Source organism: Balaenoptera borealis, assembly GCF_965194805.1.
Source record: "Balaenoptera borealis genome assembly, chromosome: 2".
In the NCBI taxonomy this organism is placed as follows: Eukaryota; Metazoa; Chordata; class Mammalia; order Artiodactyla; family Balaenopteridae; genus Balaenoptera; species Balaenoptera borealis.
In genome coordinates this window covers 181,863,150-181,881,325 of record NC_138867.1, presented here as the reverse complement: position 1 = coordinate 181,881,325, position 18,176 = coordinate 181,863,150, and the positions used below count along the sequence as shown (strand labels likewise).

Genomic DNA, 18,176 nt, shown 5'->3' with positions numbered 1-18,176 from the left:
CACCGCCCGCACTGCCATTGGCTGAGCCTACGTCCTCGCCCACCCCTACCCTCCCCCCCAACCAGTCCCTGAAGGTCCTATGCGCGCGGGCGGGGGCGGGGCCGCTCAGAGAGGCGGGGCAGTTGGAGGGCGGGGTCGAGCTTCCTGCCCCGCCCCGCCGAGTCCCAGTCCTCAGGCACGAGTCTCGTGGCCACAGCAAAGGCCCCTCGGAGGCGGCTGGACAGAGCCCTGACCGTCGGACCGACGACGGAGTCCCAGAGAGCAGGTGAGCGAGCGGTGCCGGGGCGCCCCCCAATCTCGGCTTAATCTTGGGGGCCACCTGGCCTCTCTGTTTCTCTCGCCCCCTATGTCCCTGACCCCCCTTCTGTTTCCCTCTCCCTCTCACTCTGTCTTTCTGTCACTCTCTTGATGTGTGGGTTATGGGGAGGCATCCTGGGTCTGAACTGCCCACCCTGGCTTGGGGTGGTGCTCTGGGACCAGCACCCCCCTCCCCCCAACAAGAGGACTCTGATGGACTCTGCCCCCTTTCACAGTGCAGGGCACCAGGTGCCAGGGCCAGATGCCAGAGCTAGGAGGGCATTCCAGGTGGTGGGCAGCCAGGCCAAAGGCGTGGAGGTGGGAATGAGTGAGGCTTCTGGCTGGTCCAGGCAGCCGAGACAGTCAGAGCCAGGCCCACCCAGACTGGCCACCTGGGAGCTCCCCAGTGGCCTGAAGCCTTGGCCTCAGTTTTGCCAGCTGTGAATTGGGACCTTCGTCGCTGAGGTAACTGGCAGTTGACCTGACCCAGATCTGCATGCATCACTACCTTCTCTCTCCTGGGGGGCTCTCCTGGAGGAGGAGCAGCCCCAGCTGTAAACAGGCCGCTGAGGTTACTTCCTGAGCAGGTCTGAGCCCAGCTGGGGGAGGTGAACGCCCTGGGTGGGGGCCGTGCCATAGCAGGGTGAGGGCAGTTCAGCCCAGTGGTTGGGTTGGTTCAGCCCAAGCTCAGACCTTGGAATCAGATAAACCTGGGTTCCTGCTCTGCCACTCATCACTGATACCTTGAACTGAGTGATTCAATTCTCCAAGCCTCAGTTTCCTGTCTGAGGGACATAACTCCCTGGGGGTGAGGGCAGCTTCCAGAATTAAATGCAGGAATGTGGGCCCTGCAAGTCTCTACCTGGCCTCCACCTCCTCCCTCTCTCCCCCTCACTCACTCTGCTCCAGCCACACACCCTCCACATTCCACCAACGCTCCAGGCACCATCCTGCCTCAGGGCCTTTGCACAGGCTGTTCCCTGTATCTCCATGACAGGTGCACAGGCGCCAACTTTAAAACATAACAAGTTGCCTAGATGGGCTGGGCCAAGGGACTGCCAGGCCAGGGCTGGGCGGCTGGGTGGCTGGGAGGGGCGGAGGAGGAGCCGGCCCAGGGACACTGTACCTATGGAAACCGGAACAAAGAACTGTTGCCCCAGCCACTCGAACACCTGGGCTGAGCTTCTTCCACTTGGCAGGCTTGGTGGCCTGGGACGCAGGTGGTGGGTGAGTGCCCAGACCTCTTGGAGGGGGGTGAGTCAGGGACTCACACCCCACTCTGATGGGGGGCAGGGGTCCCTAAGTGAAGAAACCAGTCAGGCAGGTGCAGATTGGAGGCTCTGTAGTATCCCCTTCTGCTGTGTGGCCTTGGGCAGGTCAGGTGCCCCCTGAGCCTCAGTTTCCTCATCTGAGGCCTGGGTAGGGGAGGGGCCTTTTGGTTGCTTGGTGATCTGATGTGATGGGTTCAGGAGGCCTCAGTGTCCCTGTCAAATGGGGCCACCAGAGGGTGCCTAGGACAAAACTCCATCTGTTGTCATGGAAACAGCCCCAGAGGCAGATGCTGAAGAAACGACACATGCTTGTGCAGGTTCAGCCCCAGGTGTTACAGACTGAGATGGGGACCTAGAGACAGGCAGGACTTGGCCCAGTTGCAGAGAACTTGGGCTTTTACCCCAGAATCCCCCACATACACCCCTCCATGAGACAACTTCCCCTGGAATCCCACCACCTGAGGGATTCACAGAGTCACCTCTGGCCCAAGAGTCCTTGGGATCTTCTAAGGCCCCGTCTTCCAGGCCTCACTTTTCCCTTCTGTCCAATGGGGCAGTGGAGGTTGGGGAGTGTCCACCGGGGGGGAGCCCCTTCCAGAAGGGTTCGTGCTGTGCTGCTGTGTGACCCTGGGATATCTGTTTTTCTCGGGGCCTCAGTTTCCCTGGCTGGACAATGGGGCCCTTGGACGAGATATCTGACTCTGTGCCCCTCTGGTGCTGGGAGGTCATCTATTCATTCAACAACTGGTTCTGAGCCCCTACTGTAAGCCAAGCCTGGTGCAGGGTGCCAAGGACCTGGCAATGACCAAGGCCCATCTGGTGTCCCCCACCGCCCACTCAGTTCACAGACTGGGGTTGGGAGAGATGGACATTCATCCAGAAAAGTCATTAGGGTTAGCTGTAATTGCATGAAGGAGTGGAGAGACAGATTGATGGGGAAATTAGTTTAGATGGGGGATCTGGGAGGGCCTCCTGAGGAGGTGACATTTGAGCTGAAGCTCAATGGCAAGAAAGAAATAGCCATGTGGAGACCTGGGGGGAAGAGCAATCCAGGCAGAGGGCACAGCTCGTGCAAAGGCCCTGGGGCAGCACCATGCCTGGTGTGTTGGAGGAACAGCCAGGAGACCCGTGTGTCTGGAGCAGAGTGAGCGAGGGGGAGAGAGGGAGGAGGGGAGGGCAGGGAGGGAATGGGGCAGGTCGTGCAGGGTCTTGTGAGCCATGGGGAGGACTTGGGCTTTTACCCCGAGGGAGGAGGGATCCCTGAAGGGCTGTGGGCAGAAGAGGGGGAGGACCTGACTCGGGTGCTCACTGGCGCCCTCTGGCGGCTGCTACGGAGAGGAAAGACTGTAGGGTGCGAGGGCAGGAGCCAGGGGACCAAGACGGAGGCTGTGGGGCGGTGAGAAGTGGGTGGAGCCCGGACTCAAGTAGGGGCTGCATCCACATTCCTGCCAGGTGACCCTCCAGCCTCCTCCACTTGCTGTTAAAAATCTTTTACTTGGGAATTCCATGGCGGTCCAGTGGTTGGGTTTCCACGCTTTCACTGCTGTGGGCCTGGGTTTGATCCCTGGTTGGGGAACTAAGATCCTGCAAGGCGCGCAGCGCGGCCGAAAAAAAAACAACTTTTACTCAGCTTGAGCCTCAGCCTGTCCTGTCTTTCTCTGTAGAGGGGTGGGATATGGTCTCCCAACATTCATTTTTGCCCACTGGTGTCCCCCCCCCACCCCATCCCAGCTCTTTCTTCAGTGGAGATCTGACCGCAGTTGAAAGTGTCCCAACTCCCACCGCAGCCTGGCAGGCAGCCAGACCCTGCCCATCCTTGGGGTGGCCCCCGAGGGCTCTGGGGAACCCGGTTTGAAAACCACTGGTATCTGCCCCCCCCCCACCTCAGAAAAGCAGGTCCCCCCTTTTGCCATATCAAAATGGGCACCGACTGTGAGGTCTGAGTGATGGTTGATAAAGGGCTGGAAGCAGTGGGTGCCCTCATGCTGGCAGAGGGTAATAGTGTGGGAACCAGGACCGTGGGGGCATTTGCCACGGTGGGCGGAGACCTGGAGCCCCTGAGGCCACCCTGGGCTGCTGCAGCAGGGGCTGAGGGAGGAGGCCCCGCTGAGGGGGCCCATCAATTATTGACGCCCTTTGTTGTGACATAAAGAATTCATGAGGAGGGCGGGCCGCTCCGTGGACCAGTGGCATGCTGAAGCCAGCATCCGCCCTCCCCACCCCCGCTCACGAGAGCCACTTGCTGTATTGTCAGGAATTTCGCGACCCCGTTGTTAACATCACCATTATTAAAAAGGACAGACCATCAATAAAACTGGAAGAAAAAATAAATTTAAAAAAAATGACATACTATGAACTTACAATCAAATACATTATATTTAAAACAAAGGTATGGATGGGAATTCCCTGGCGGTTCAGTGGTTAGGACTCGGCGCTTTCACTGCCGAGGGTGCAGGTTCAATCCCTGGGATCCCACAAGCCGCTTGGCAGGGCCAAAAAGAAAAAAGAAAACCCCCCCCAAAGATATGGAATATTATTCAGCCATAAAAAGGAGTGAAGCCCTGGGACTTCCCTGGTGGTGCAGTGGTTAAGAATCCGCCTGCTGATCCGGGGGACACGGGTTTAAGCCCTGGTCGGGGAAGATCCCACATGCCGCGGGGCAACCAAGTCCCGTGAGCCACAACTACTGAGCCCATGTGCCTAAAGCCAGTGCTCCACAACAGAGAGAAGCCACCGCAATGAGAAGCCCGCGCACCGCAACGAAGAGTAGCCCCCGCTTGCCGCAGCTAGAGAAAGCCCGCGCGCAGCAACGAAGCCCCAACGTAGCCAAAAATAAAATTAATTAATTAATTTAAAAAAATAAAACCCCTTAAAAAAAAAAACGGAGTTAAGCCCTGAGCCTTGAAAACATGACACTCAGTGAGAGAAGCCAGACACATAAGACCACATAGTGGGTGATTCTTTTTATAAGAAAAATAGGCAAATCCATAGAGGCAGAAAGTAAATTAGTGGCTGCCAAAGGGCTGGGGGAGGAGGATGGGGAGTGACTGCTAATGGGGAGGGGGTTTCTTTTTGGAGTGGTGAGAATGTTCTGGAATTAAATAGTTGTGATGGTTACCCAGCTCTGTGAATATATAAAAACACTGAATTGTACACTTTAAAGGGTGAATTTTATGGTATGTGACATATACTTCAGCACAACTTATAAAAAAGCAAAGGTCAAAAATCCTAATTTCTGATTATTTTACTGCACTTTGCAAGGATCTATGCTCTTGAGGTTATTTTCATCTAGTGTATCTGTTTGGTGGAGATGGTGAGCAGTTCTGCCCAACTCCATTTTCAAGTTGGAAGCTTGAAATTGGCCGTGGTGACAGAATTTACACCATGGAAATTGGCAAATGCTACAAATCAGGGTTTGATATATTGTTCTGTCATCATCTAATCCGGAGGTTGGCCAACCTTTTTTTAAAATTTATTTATTAATTTATTTATTTTTGGCTGGGTTGGGTCTTCGTTGCAGTGTGCGGGCTTTCTCTAGTTGCAGTGAAGGGGGGTTACTCTTCCTTGCGGTGCGTGGGCTTCTCATTGCGGTGGCTTCTCTTGTTGTGGAGCACGGGCTCTAGGCGCGTGGGCTTCAGTAGTTGTGGCACGCAGGCATCAGTAGTTGTGGCTCACGGGCTCTAGAGCACAGGCTCTGTAGTTGTGGCGCACAGGCTTAGTTGCTCCGTGGCATGTGGGTTCTTCCCGGACCAGGGCTCGAACCTGTGTCCCCTGCATTGGCAGGTGGATTCTTAACCACTGCGCCACCAGGGAAGTACCCAAGCTTTTTCTATAAAGGGTCAGATAGTAAATATTTTTGGCTTTGCCAGCTGTTCTGCCTCTGTTGCCTGTCTTCAAGGCTGCGTTCCAATAGGACATGAATGGGCGTGGCATGTGCCAATAAAACTTTATTTACAAAAACAGGCAGCAGGCCAGAATTTGCCACCCCTGGTCTAACTTCAGGAAATGTCAATAATGAAAATTAAATTTTAAAGGGTGGCATGTCTCTAGCTGCTTCCTTGCGAATAGCACAAAAGCACTGGGAATATTCTCTCACTATTCGAAAACTGCCATCGGATTTGGCAAAGAAGTCGCTCACCTGGCTGATAAGTGAGTGAGTGAAATCCGAATTCTCCTTGTTCGTATGAAAGAGACCATCCAGCGACATCAGTGTCAGACTGCTCTTCTTTCTCCGTAGCAACTATAGATTGGCTACTGGTACCAGTTTGGCAAAACTCACCAAGAACACATAGTGAGCCTCGGTTGGGTGTGAAATTCACCTGTGCAAAATCCTTTCTTATGTCTGTTAAGTTGCATGGGGCACATCCTTTATGTCAGGAACATTTATGGTAAACATATGTATGTACCTACATGCCTACATTTATTTTTCCTGGAAAGCTGGTGGCTAAGAATTTTCCAGCGCTTAGTGAATGGGGTGGGACGCATCATTCACGGTGCACCCGGGGGGCACTGGGGACCCTGGGAAGCAGGATCTTCTGCCCTGTGGAATCCCCATCACCCCCACACCTAGCATCCAGGACTGGGAATGTGTGGGTTGAGGGGCCACCCCAGCGCACCTGTGACCTGGGTTGGATGGGGGGCCATGACTAGCATGTTGCAGGGACAGCAAGAGGGGAGATGAAGGAGGGTAGGTCATTGATGTGGGGAGCGGGAAGGTTGGCCCTGCTCCAGAGTTTGGGAACAGAAGGGATTGGGAGGAACGAGGTCCACTGGGGCCAGTGCCGTCCACTGCCATTGTGCCCTTCCCCTCGGGGGAGGCTCACATTCAGTCCTGCTTCCACCCCACCCTCCCTCCAAGCCCACCTTTGCCTGTGCGGGGAAAGGACGCTGTCAAGTCTAGAGCAACCCGAGGCTCCACCGTCTGTGGCCAGTTTGGGAGCTGGAGTGTCCAAAATGGGGACGGGAACAAAGGTCAGAGTCAAAAAGACAAAGTGGGCTTGGCAGAGGGTGAAAGTCTGAGCGTGGACAGAGGGCTGAGGTTCCGGGAAGAATGTGGGGTGCAGGGCAGCAATCAGCAGAGCCAGGGACTCAGTGACTAGACACCCATTTCACAGATGGGAAAGTGCCTCCAGGGGCTGGGGCTGGTCTGAGATCATGGAGGGGAGACCTCAGAGCTGTGGGAGGGCCTGGACAGTGGCCTCCTCAGGGGCTGTGGACCAGCCTCCGGTCTCCTCCCTGGCACTGTCCTGCCCCAGGGCCTTTGCACCAGCCATTCCCTCTGCCTGGCTCACCCTCCCCCAGACCCTGTCCTTCCAGTCCCAGCTCCAGGGGCTCCACCTCGGAGGGGCCCTCCTGACCACCCAGCCTAGGTCACCTGCCGTCCCTGGCTGTCACTGCCCCCCACCCCCGGGCCTTATCTGTCCCTGAAATTATCCTGTTTATTTCCACATTCGCTGCTTCCTGGTGCCTTCCCCTTCCAGCAGGGGCAACACCTCTTAGGGGGCCGTTTTGGAAATTCAGAGGGCTTTTTTTCCCCTCCCACTTATGATAATAACAGGATATGCTAGCATCTGGGGGGCAGGGACCAAGGCACTAGGCGTCTGGCCACGCTCAGGGCAGACCCTGGCCCTCACAACGTCCTAATGTCCTGCCAGAAACGGAAACCGATGACTAGGGGTTTCAATATTCAGTGAATTTTCCTGAAATGCAACTCCTGGGTAAATCAAGGGAAGATGGAGCTCTTTTTTGATAGAAATTTGTAGCTACATGTTCCCTGCAATGCCCTGTATGGGGCAAACCTCTGACAGATGCACTCCATCGAGTGCAGTGGGCCTGAGCTTTTAAGGAGGAAAATTTTTTTTTAATACTTCTTTGTGTATTTATTTGGCTGCACCAGGTCTTAGGTGAGGCCCACAGGATCTTCGTTGCTGCATGTGGGATCTTTAATTGCGGTATGTGGGATCTAGTTCCCTGACCAGGGATCGAACCTAGGCCCCCTGCATTGGGAGTGCGGAGTCCCAACCACTGGACCACTGGGGAAGTCCCAGGAAAATTATTTTTTAATCAAACATGTATTGAGCATGTACCTGGCCAGGTGGAAGTGATTTGCTAATCTCCACTTGTGTAATCCTTTTTTTAAAATAATTAATTAATTAATTAATTAATTTTTTTTGGCTGCATTGTGTCTTCGTTGCTGCGTGTGGGCTTTCTCTAGTTTCGGCGAGTGGGGGCTTCTCTTGTTGCGGAGCACGGGCTCTAGGTCCATGGGCTTCAGTAGTTGTGGCTCACGGGCTCAGTAGTTGTGGCACATGGGTTTAGTTGCTCCGCGGCATGTGGGATCTTCCTGGACCAGGGCTTGAACCCGTGTCCCCTGCATTGGCAGGTGGATTCGTAGCCGCTGCGCCACCAGGGAAGTCCCTGTAATCCTTTTATTTCTGTTTGTATTACTACTTGCGCCAAATCCTGATTTTTACATTTTTAAATTTATTTAACTTTTTTTTTTTGGCCGTGCTGCGCGCAGCATGTGGGATCTTAGTTCCCCGACCAGGGATCCAACCCGCACCCCCTGCAGTGGAAGCGCGGAGTCTTAACCACTGGACTGTCAGGGAAGTCCCAATTTATTTAACGTTTTTAAAGTGAGGCATAAAATATAGAGAGAGTAGGGGCTTCCCTGGTGGCGTAGTGGTTGAGAATCTGCCTGCCAATGCAGGGGACACGGGTTCGAGCCCTGGTCTGGGAAGATCCCACATGCCGCGGAGCAACTAGGCCCATGAGCCACAATTACTGAGCCTGCGCGTCTGGAGCCTGTGGTCCGCAACAAGAGAGGCCGTGACAGTGAGAGGCCCGTGCACCGCGATGAAGAGTGGCCCCCGCTTGCCACAACTAGAGAAAGCCCTCGCACAGAAACGAAGACCCAACACAGCCATAAATAAATAAATAAACAAATACTTTAAAAAATATATATAGAGAGAGTAAGGGGCACAAAGGTATAAACTATATACACTTGATATATATACAGTAAGTGTTCAGCTTGATGACATAGAATTCACATACTGTAAAATTCACTATTTTAAGTGGTCACATTCCAGAACATTCTGCCACCCCCAAAAGAAATCCCATCCCCATTAGCACTCTCCATTCTCTGCTCTCCAGCCCCTGGAAACCACTAATTCACTTTCTGTCTGTGTGAATTTGCCTGTTCCAGACGTTTCCCATCAGTGGAATCACACCCTGTGTGTCCTTCTGTGTCTGGCTTCTCTCACTGAGCATCGTGTTCTCAGGGTCCATCCACGTTGTAGCGAGTGTCAGGGCTTCACTCATTTTTATGACTGAATAACATCCCAGTGTGTGGATGGACCACAATTTGTCCATTTATCTGCTGGTGGGCATTTGGGTTGTTTCCAGTTTTTGGCTATTACAAATCATGCTGCTATGCCCATGTGTGTATATGTTTTTATGTGTGCGTATGTTTTTGTCTCTTTGGGGTAGATACTTAGGAGCGTAACTGCTGGGTCATGTGGTAACTATGTGTTTGTTTGAGGAACTGCCAAAAAACTGTTTTCCGTGGCGGCTGCACCATTTTCTATTCCTACCAGCCGTGGATGAGGGGCTCCAGTTTCTCCCATCCTTGCCAGCCCTTTTGTCTGTCTTTTTGAAACGGCCATCCTAGTGGGGGTGAGGTGATGTATCATTATGATTTTGACTTCTGTTTTCCTAGTAGCCAGTGATGTTGAGCATCTTTTCACTTGCTTATTGGCCATTTATATATCTTCCTTGGAGAAATGTTAGATTTTTTAAAAATCAAGATATAACTCACATACCATAAAATTTACCCTTTGAAAGTTTACAGTTTTCTGGGTTTTAGTGTATTCACATTTGTAACCATCCAGCTCGATGACTTTTTACATTGTGTAGACCCAGATGGAGACACAGAACATGAAACATTCCAGGGACTTCCCTGGTGGTCCAGTGGTTAAGACTGCGTTTCCACTGACAGGGGGCGTGGGTTTGAAAAAAAATTTTTTTTTTTAGTTAAAAAATTAGGGACTTCCCTGGTGGTCCAGTGGTTAAGACTTCGCCTTCCAATGCAGGAGGTGCGGGTTCGATCCCTGGTCGGGGAGCTAAGATCCCACATGCCTCGCGGCCAAAAAACCAAAACAGAAGCAATACTGTAACAAATTCAATAAAGACTTTAAAAATGGTCCACATCGGGCTTCCCTGGTGGCGCAGTGGTTGAGAATCTGCCTGCCAATGCAGGGGACACGGGTTCGAGCCCTGGTCTGGGAAGATCCCACATGCCACGGAGCAACTAGGCCCGTGAGCCACAACTACTGAGCCTGTGCGTCTGGAGCCTGTGCTCCGCAACAAGAGAGGCCGCAACAGTGAGAGGCCCGTGCACCGCGATGAAGAGTGGCCCCCACTTGCGGCAACTACAGAAAGCCCTCGCACAGAAACGAAGACCCAACACAGCCAAAAATAAATAAATAAAGGAGTTCCTTTAAAAAAAAAAAAAAAAAAAGGTCCACATCAAAAAAAAAAAAACTTAAAAAAAAAATTTTTTTAATTAAAAAAAAGAAAAAATTCCAGAGCTCCTCCCTGTACAATCCCCCTCACCTTTATCACCACATATTAATTTTATTTTTATACCAGCGGGTGGAGACAGACAGTACTGCCTGTGGATTCCATTTCAGGGAAATGGGGGCACCCAAATTCTTTTGTAATAAGGAGGTGGCATGGTGTCTAGAAGGCTGGGATCCCGTGGAAGGCAGGGACGGGATCTCTTTTGGTCACTGCTATGTCCCCAGTGCCTGGGACACAACTGGTGTTCCATAAATGCTCACTGAGCAACTGAATGAGTGTTCCAGCCGAGCCCTTGAAGCTTTATTGGGCTTTTCTGGCTTGTGACGATAGTGGGGTGATCTGGCATTTGGTGGGCAGGGGCCAGGGACACTGGCCGTCTGGCCGCTGGGCCCCTCCGCTGTCCCTGGGAAGGCCCTGCCCCAGAAGGGCTGCTGTGGTGCAGCCGGGCCCCTCCTGGCTTGTCTGCCCTTGGACTTGGCTGAGCGCAGCTGGCAGGAAGGAAGGCTGGGGTTTATTTTGGTCCCCAGCATGCTTCCCCGGGAGAGCAGTCATCTCCCTGTCTGGCTGCTTGGATGGAGGCGTTTCTGGTAGAACAATGGGTCAGTGGTGGTGGTGGTGGGGGGAATCGCTCTGACCCATTGCAGCTGGGCTGGTCCAGGTGTCACAGGTCTGGGGACTGCCCCAAGGGGAGTAGGGGCTAGGAGTGTGGAGGCCAGGAGGGAAGGCTGCAGCTGCCCCCGCGCCCCGCCCCTTTTCCTCTGTGCTTGGCAGGGTGGGTGCGGGGCAGCGCTGCTGCTGAGGGCCCAGGCTCTTCCTGAAGCTGGTAAACAGGACAGGCTTCCCCTCTGAACCTACATGCCCGACCTCAGGACTTGCGGAGGGGAAGGTCAAGGCCCAGAAAGAGGCAGAACCCTGCCTGGGGTCACACAGCAACCAAATAGGCAGAAAGACCTGGGCACCAGAGTCCTTGGGATCCAGGGAAAGGCCTTCTCCTCTCTGAGTCTCAGTTTGTCCATCTGTAAACTGGGGAGCTGGACCCAGGGAGTTGGGAGTTCCCCCCCGGGTTCCAATGTTTGCAGACATTCTTTCCCTCATACATTCAACAAACACTTACTGGGTGTCTGCTGGGTACCAGGCCCTGGGCTGGTCACCAGAGACATGGCGTGAACAAGAAAGATGCAGGGGACTTCCCCGGCAGTCCAGTGGTTAGCGCCCTGTGCTTCCACTGCAGGGGCCAGAGGTTTGATCCCTGGTTGGGGAACTAAGATCCCGCATGACCTGCAACGCAGCCAAAAAAAAAAAAAAAAAAAAAGATGCAGCCCCTACCCACGCTGTCAGGCCAGGGAGATGGACACCGAAACCAAGGTACTCGGGGCCGTGATGGAGGATGCCCCGGGCACCATGGGAGCCAAGGGGGCACCTGGCCCAGCCTGGGGCGTCCAGAAGTCTTCCAGGAGGAGGTGACAGTAACTCTGAGACTTGAATGAGTTTACGGGATGAGTGATGGGTGAGGGAGGGGTCTAGGTAGAGGGAATGGAATAGAACGTTCTAGAGAAACAGAGGTGAGAGGGCATCCTGGAAGCATAGTTATTCCTTGCTGCTGCTCTTTTTTCCAGAGAACATCACAGAGAAATAGGTCTCTACATTCAGGGAGCTGAATGGCATAGAGCTTGAAGGTCACAAGTCCAGGCAGTGGCGTCCAGCCTCTTGCCCGGGGAAAGCTCACAGCCCGGGGGACACTCAGGTTGGCCACAAGCTTCTGCCCTAGGATGGAGTTAGTTCTCCCTCCTTACAGTCACCATCCTCCATTTTACAGATGGGGAAACTGAGGCACGGGGCAGTTATGTTGCTTGACCAAGAGGTTAGAGCCAGGAGCAGGCCCTAAATATCGGGGCTGGTTTTGTCATGAGGGACAGCTCCCAGCCCCCCAAGGCTCAGGGCCACTCGCAGGAGTCAGCTGGGGAAGGCAGAGGGCGTAGGGGTGCAGAGGTGGTGGGGGCAGGCAGTCCCTGTGTTGCTGTGTGGCCTTGGGGAAATGGCTCAGCCTCTCTGAGCCTGTGTAATTTCTTCTGCAACCGGGCAACCAGCTGAATACAATACCAGGCTGAAGTGATGAAATGGGCACACGCCGCTGCACCAGGGCCTGCCACGCGGTGCTGAGTCACCCGCACCCCTGCTCTGCCCCAGCCTGTGTACAGGGTCTGGGGCTGGTGTGGGAGCAGGGAAGACTGGGTCATTCATCTCCAGGCCCGTCCTGACCTCTGTGGGCAGGGACAGGGCGGCCGAGGGTTGGGACTTCTCCTGGGGTCTGAGCTCACACACAGATGGGCTTTGTGGCTGAGTGGGCACTCACGTGGCATTCCTGGTCTGGCTGGCCTGAGGCTGGGGTCGGGGTGGATTCCCACCAGAGCCTGGGGCAGCAGCGGGTCAGGGCTGGGGGTGGGTCTCAGGCTCCCTCATTCATTTGGCAGATGTTTCTGGAGCCTCGAAAAACACAGCGGTTAAGGAATCAGGCCCATTACCTCCCCCGTGGCCTGCAGTGAGGCAGACCTTGGAAGAAGCAAAGCCAGCGGGGCAGAGCAGTGACGGGGGACGCCTGGGGTGCTGTGTGGCTCAGAGGAGGTGCCTCACTGTCAGTTTGGCTGTTCGGGGGTGGCTTCCTAGAGGAGGTGGTGTCCAGGCCGAGCTGAGGGATGAACCTGCGAGGGCGAGAGGCAGGGGCTTAGGGGCCAGGGCTTTTGGGGGATGTATATGAGTCCACCAGAGAAGAGGCAGGGGTTTGGGGGCCAAGATGTTGGGGGATGTACAGGAGCTCACCAGGGAAGATGCAGGGGACGGAATGAGGTGTGGGCTTTGGTCCTGAGAGCCATGAGGAGCTGCGAGCTGGTTCTTCCAAGGAAAGGGCTAAGCCCAGATGTGCAATGTAGGAAGAATTCTGGTGCTGTTGGAAGGAGGTGGTTGGAAGGGGAGCCTCCAGAGCCTGGGGGATCTGGAAGACTGCTGTGCAGGAAGGACAAAAGGAGACAGACATAAGGGACAGACAGAGGTCCAGGCTTCTGTGGTTGGAGGCCTGGTCACTGTTCCCAGAGAGCCAGCCTGCCATTCACCTTGGCCCCCTCCCTGGCCCTTTCCTGGGCGGAAGCTGATGCAAGTCAATATTTCTGTATCAGAGGAATCAGCAGAGTGATGCGTTTCCAGAAACCCCACAAATGGCCCTGGGGAACCCCCACCCAGGCCACTGCCCCCCCTGACTCATTCAGGGCCTGACTAAGGCCTCAGGATGTCCGTTGTAAACTGAACGGGGTGAGGAGGCCAGGAGGATTGGTACCTGGGCTCCTCCACCCTGAACAGCCCAGGGGCTGGGCTGGGACCCTGTCTCATGGAGCTGCAGGATGAGGGGAATGATAAGCTGGACCCCCCCCCCCCCCCGTGATAACTCACCTTGAGCCCCTTCTCAACTCACAGCAAGGATACAGTGGGTTTGCAGGGCTGGTACCAGGGACCACAAGTAGTGGGATTCAGAAGGCCCTGCCCATTAATTTGCAAAACATACAAACAGCTCATACAACTCAATAACCAAAAAACAACCCAATCAAAATACGGGCAGAAGACTAAATAGATATTTCTCCAAAGAAAACATAGAAATGGCCAACAGGTAACATGAAAAGATGCTCATCATTGCTAATTATTAGAGAAACGCAAATCAAAACTACGATGAGGTATCTCCTTACACTGGTCAGAATGGCCATCGTTAAAAAGTCTACAAATAACAAATGCTGGAGAGGGTGTGGAGAAAAGAGAACCCTCCTACACTATTAGTGGGAATGTAAGTCGTTGCAGCCACTATGGAGAACAGTATAGAGGTTCCTCAAAAACTAAAAATAGTGTTGCCATATGATCCAGCAATCCCACTCCTGGGCATATATCCAGACAAAACTCTAATTCGAAAAGGTACATGCACCCCAATGTTCACAGCAGCACTATTTACAATAGCCAAGATACAGAAACAATCTAAATGTCCATTGACAGATGAATGGATAAATAAGATGTGGTACACATACACAATGGAATATTACTCAACCATGAAAAAGAATGAAATAATGCCATTTGCAGCAACATGGATGGACCTAGAGATTCTCATAATAAGGGGAGTAAGTCAAAAAGAAAGACAAATACCATATGATAAAACCTATATGTGGAATCTAAAATAGGACACAAATGAAGTTATCTACCAAACAGAAACAGACTCACCGACATAGAGAACAGACTTGTGTTTGCCAAGGGGGAGGGTGGGTAGGGGAAGGAAAGATTGGGAGTTTGGGATTAGCAGATGCAGATGAGTATATACAGAATGGATAAACAACAAGGTCCTATGGTATAGCACAGGGAACTAGATTCAGTATCCTGTAATAAACCATAACAGAAGGCCCTGCCCAGATTTCACCATTACACATTAATTCCTTTGACTTTTTTTTAGAAACAAATTCCCTTAGGGTCCCTTGGGTCATCATAATGCTATTTTTTAAACGAGCTTTTCCTAAAAATAGCTTTTGCTATTTTTTTCACAAGTTTCTGCCGTTCTGTGCTCCAGCTACTTGGAATTTCCCTCCTCTAGGCCTTGGAGCATGGGGATCTTCCCGCCTGGGATGCCCTCCCCATTTTCTCACCTGTCCCTTCCTCCAGGAGGTCAGCCTGGGCCCTCTTGATCTGCTGGGGTGCCCGTGCTATGTGGGCTCTTGCAGCTTCCCGGATGGTAGCACTTGCTGTGTTCCCGGGGGCTCGCTGGTCGTCTCCGTACACCCAGTCCTGGCACACACAGTACGTCTGTGGAATGGGCACGCAGGCTCCCCTGGAGATAGGCTGGTGGTGTGTGCCCATTTCCCGGATTGGGAAGACGGTGGTCGCCAACGTTAGCGGCCCGCCTAGGCAAGCCCCTGGCAGCCGGGCCGTGCGGGCTGACGGCGGGTCTGTGTCCTCACCCCCGTGCAGGGCGGATGGACACCTTCAGCACCAAGAGCCTGGTCCTCCAGGCCCAGAAGAAGCTCCTGAGCAAGATCGCATCCAGGGCGGTGGCGGCCGCGTTCATCGACGACACCAGCAGTGAGGTGCTGGACGAGCTGTACCGCGCCACCAAGGAGTTCACCCGCAGCCGCAAGGAGGCCCAGAAGGTGGTCAAGAACCTGGTCAAGGTGGCTGTGAAGCTGGGCGTCCTGCTGCGCAGCGGGCAGCTGGGCGGCGAGGAGCTGGCGCGGCTGCAGCGCTTCCGGCAGCAGGCGCGCCGCCTGGCCATGACCGCCGTCAGCTTCCACCAGGTGGACTTCACCTTCGACCGGCGCGTCCTGGCCGCCGCCCTGCTCGAGTGCCGGGACCTGCTGCACCAGGCGGCGGGCGCGCACCTGACCGCCAAGTCCCACGGCCGCATCAACCACGTGTTCGGCCACTTGGCTGACTGCGACTTCCTCGCCGCGCTCTACGGCCCGGCTGAGCCCTACCGCTCCCACCTGCGCAGGATCTGCGAGGGTCTCAACCGGCTGCTGGACGAGGAGAGCATATGACCTCCGACCTGACCTCCGACCTCCTCGCTCCAGCTTCCCGCTGGGGGCGGGGCTTGCGGGGGTGTTTTTAACCTCTTCCAGTCTGACTCTGGCCAAACCCCCCACCCAACCTACGCACGCACGCACGCACGCAGGCACGCGCGCACGCGCGCCTCTGCAGCTCTAAGGACCCAGGTCACCTCTCCTCCTCCGGCCCAGTCTCCGTGGGGAGAGGAACTCAGCGCGGAGCCAGGCACGGCCTGCCTGCGCCAGCGGCCTCCCGGGACACCTGGAGACCACTGCCTGCTCCGGCGCACCGTCTGCACAATGACCCTTGAGCCACCGGTCTGAACCCCTCAAATCACTTGGTGTCTCTGACAGCTGGCGGCTTCCCACTTCATAATGTTGCCTGGGCTTTTGCATTCCCGCAGAGAGGGTCATGGGAAACCAGGAGAAAGGGAGTGTTACACAGTGAGCTGTTCCCCCGCCCCAAGTTCCCCGAAGTCCTAAGCCCCAGGGCCTCTGAATATGACCTTATTTAGAAATAGGGTGATTGCAGATGTAATTAGTTGAGTTCATACTGGAGCGGGGGTGGCTAATCCACTCTGAGTGGCGTGCTTATGAGAAGGGGACATTTGGACACAGACTCAGAGGACAATGCTATATGAAGGTGGCGGTAGAGACTGGGGGGGAGGTGTCTGCACGACGAGGAACACCAAGGACTGCCAGCCACCACCAGAAGCTGGGAGAGAGCCTGGAACAGCCCTCAGAGGGAACCAGCCCCGCCAACCCCTTGATCTCAGGCCTCCAGAGGTGAGAGCGAACAAGCTTCTGTTGTTTCAGCCTCCCAGGCTGGGGTACTTCGTTCCGCAGACCAGGAAATGGGCCCTGGGAGCCACGCGAGGGCCGCGGTGGGTGCAGGTGTGTCAGTGAGGACGCCTCCTCCCTCTGGTTGGCATCGTGGCCCAGACTCCCACGTGGGAGAGGAATGGAGTGCGCCCCCGATGCAGGGCGTCAGGGGAAGCTGTCTGAGATGCGTGCATGTTTTTAAATGATGATTTCATATTTGGAAAACAAACACACAAACAATTGTTTTTATAAGACAGGCCTCAGAAACAAAGCTCAACAACTCTTGGCTTTGGCGACGCTGGTGCGGCGATTCTTAACTTGGGGCGTGGATGGACACGTTGGGGTGTGGGAGCGTATTTGTGATCTGTCAGAAGTGGGCATGGGTTTTAAAAGACTGCGAAACCCGGCTGCAGGTCTGGCCATGTCAGGCCCGGGAAGGTTATTTTGGGCACTCAGGGGGGAGGGGGGGAACGATGTCTATTTTTGCAGAACCTGGTCTGTTTAGGGCAAAGACTGCAAACAGAGGAGGCCTGCAGGCCTTATTAGGCAAGAAGATGGGTTTGCTTAGCCCCATCCGGTGTTTTGAGACATTTGGAATTAGTTGCCAACACTTAAAACCAAGGAAATTGCACATCCCGATCTTGATCTTGGCGTTTCTCTAGAAAACACGCCTGCACTGCCCAGTGGTGAAGCTGCATAGAGGTTGCCCGTCTTTGCTTTGCCACAGTCCCCACCACTCCCTTTTGCCTCTCCACGGCATGTGGGGCTGACTGATAGATTAGGACCCCAGATTCAGGGCAGCGTTTCTCTGTTTGGTTTCTGCTGCTCTGAAAAAGTCAAAGGCTTTCACTCAGGATCCAGCTGTTCCTACCTCTGCCCTCCACTTCCAAGGCAAACTTTCCCATTTATCTTGGGTCAAAAGACATCTTCAAATGAACAATCGTGCATTTTGATTACGCCGAGAAGCCCCACATGAAATCCTTTGCCCTCTGCTCTGCTGGCATATATCCATGTGATAAGGCTTTGTACCTGTCTTGACTCTTTTCATACACTTGAGATTTAATTTAAAAAAACCAAAGAGCACTACAAAACTATGTAAATAAAAGCATCTGACAGTTTGCTCTCACCCACCTAGGGTTTTTGCCTTTTGAATCAAGGTTGCACATAAACGTCACACACCCGCAGCCTGTTAGCAGGTTTGATTCCCGCTGCGTTGGATGACAGACTAGCAGATTAGCAGGGGTGGCAGAGCTTGGCTTCTGCAGCCCAAACAGGGCTCAGTCCAGCTCCTCATCATGACCAAAGGTCCTGGGGCCAGGCGGCTTCGCTCACCAGAAAGCTCCATAAAGGCACACGCACACGTCACGTGGAGTAAAGGGGAAGCTTCTCTGTGTCCAGAGGTGCCCTGCTGTGTCCCAGCACATTGCACCTACCGCTCTGCATCCCTGCCGGCGGCCAGTACTTGGAAGTGGTAAGTGCCGCCAGGCTGACCACAGAAGAATCAATATCCCTCTCAGCCAGGGTCTGGCCCTCACGCACCTCAGGGCCCAGGGTGCGCCATCGTCTCCACCTGTGTCCAGCTGCCAGGTTTTTGCAGGAGGCCCTGGGCAATCATCTCCTGGGCCCTGTTGAGAACTGCAGGTCG

The 18,176-nt window shown here is 54.1% G+C and overlaps 1 protein-coding gene across 1 annotated transcript; it reads left to right on the top strand.

The window, feature by feature from the left end:
- The first annotated feature begins 131 nt into the window (after positions 1-131).
- On the top strand, positions 132-17,657 carry TNFAIP8L1 (TNF alpha induced protein 8 like 1). Its single transcript, XM_082379268.1, has 2 exons — positions 132-265; positions 15,138-17,657. The coding sequence occupies exon 2, from the start codon at positions 15,143-15,145 to the stop codon at positions 15,701-15,703; it is 561 nt and encodes a 186-aa protein (XP_082235394.1). The 5' UTR covers positions 132-265; positions 15,138-15,142; the 3' UTR covers positions 15,704-17,657.
- Positions 17,658-18,176: the final 519 nt, after the last annotated feature.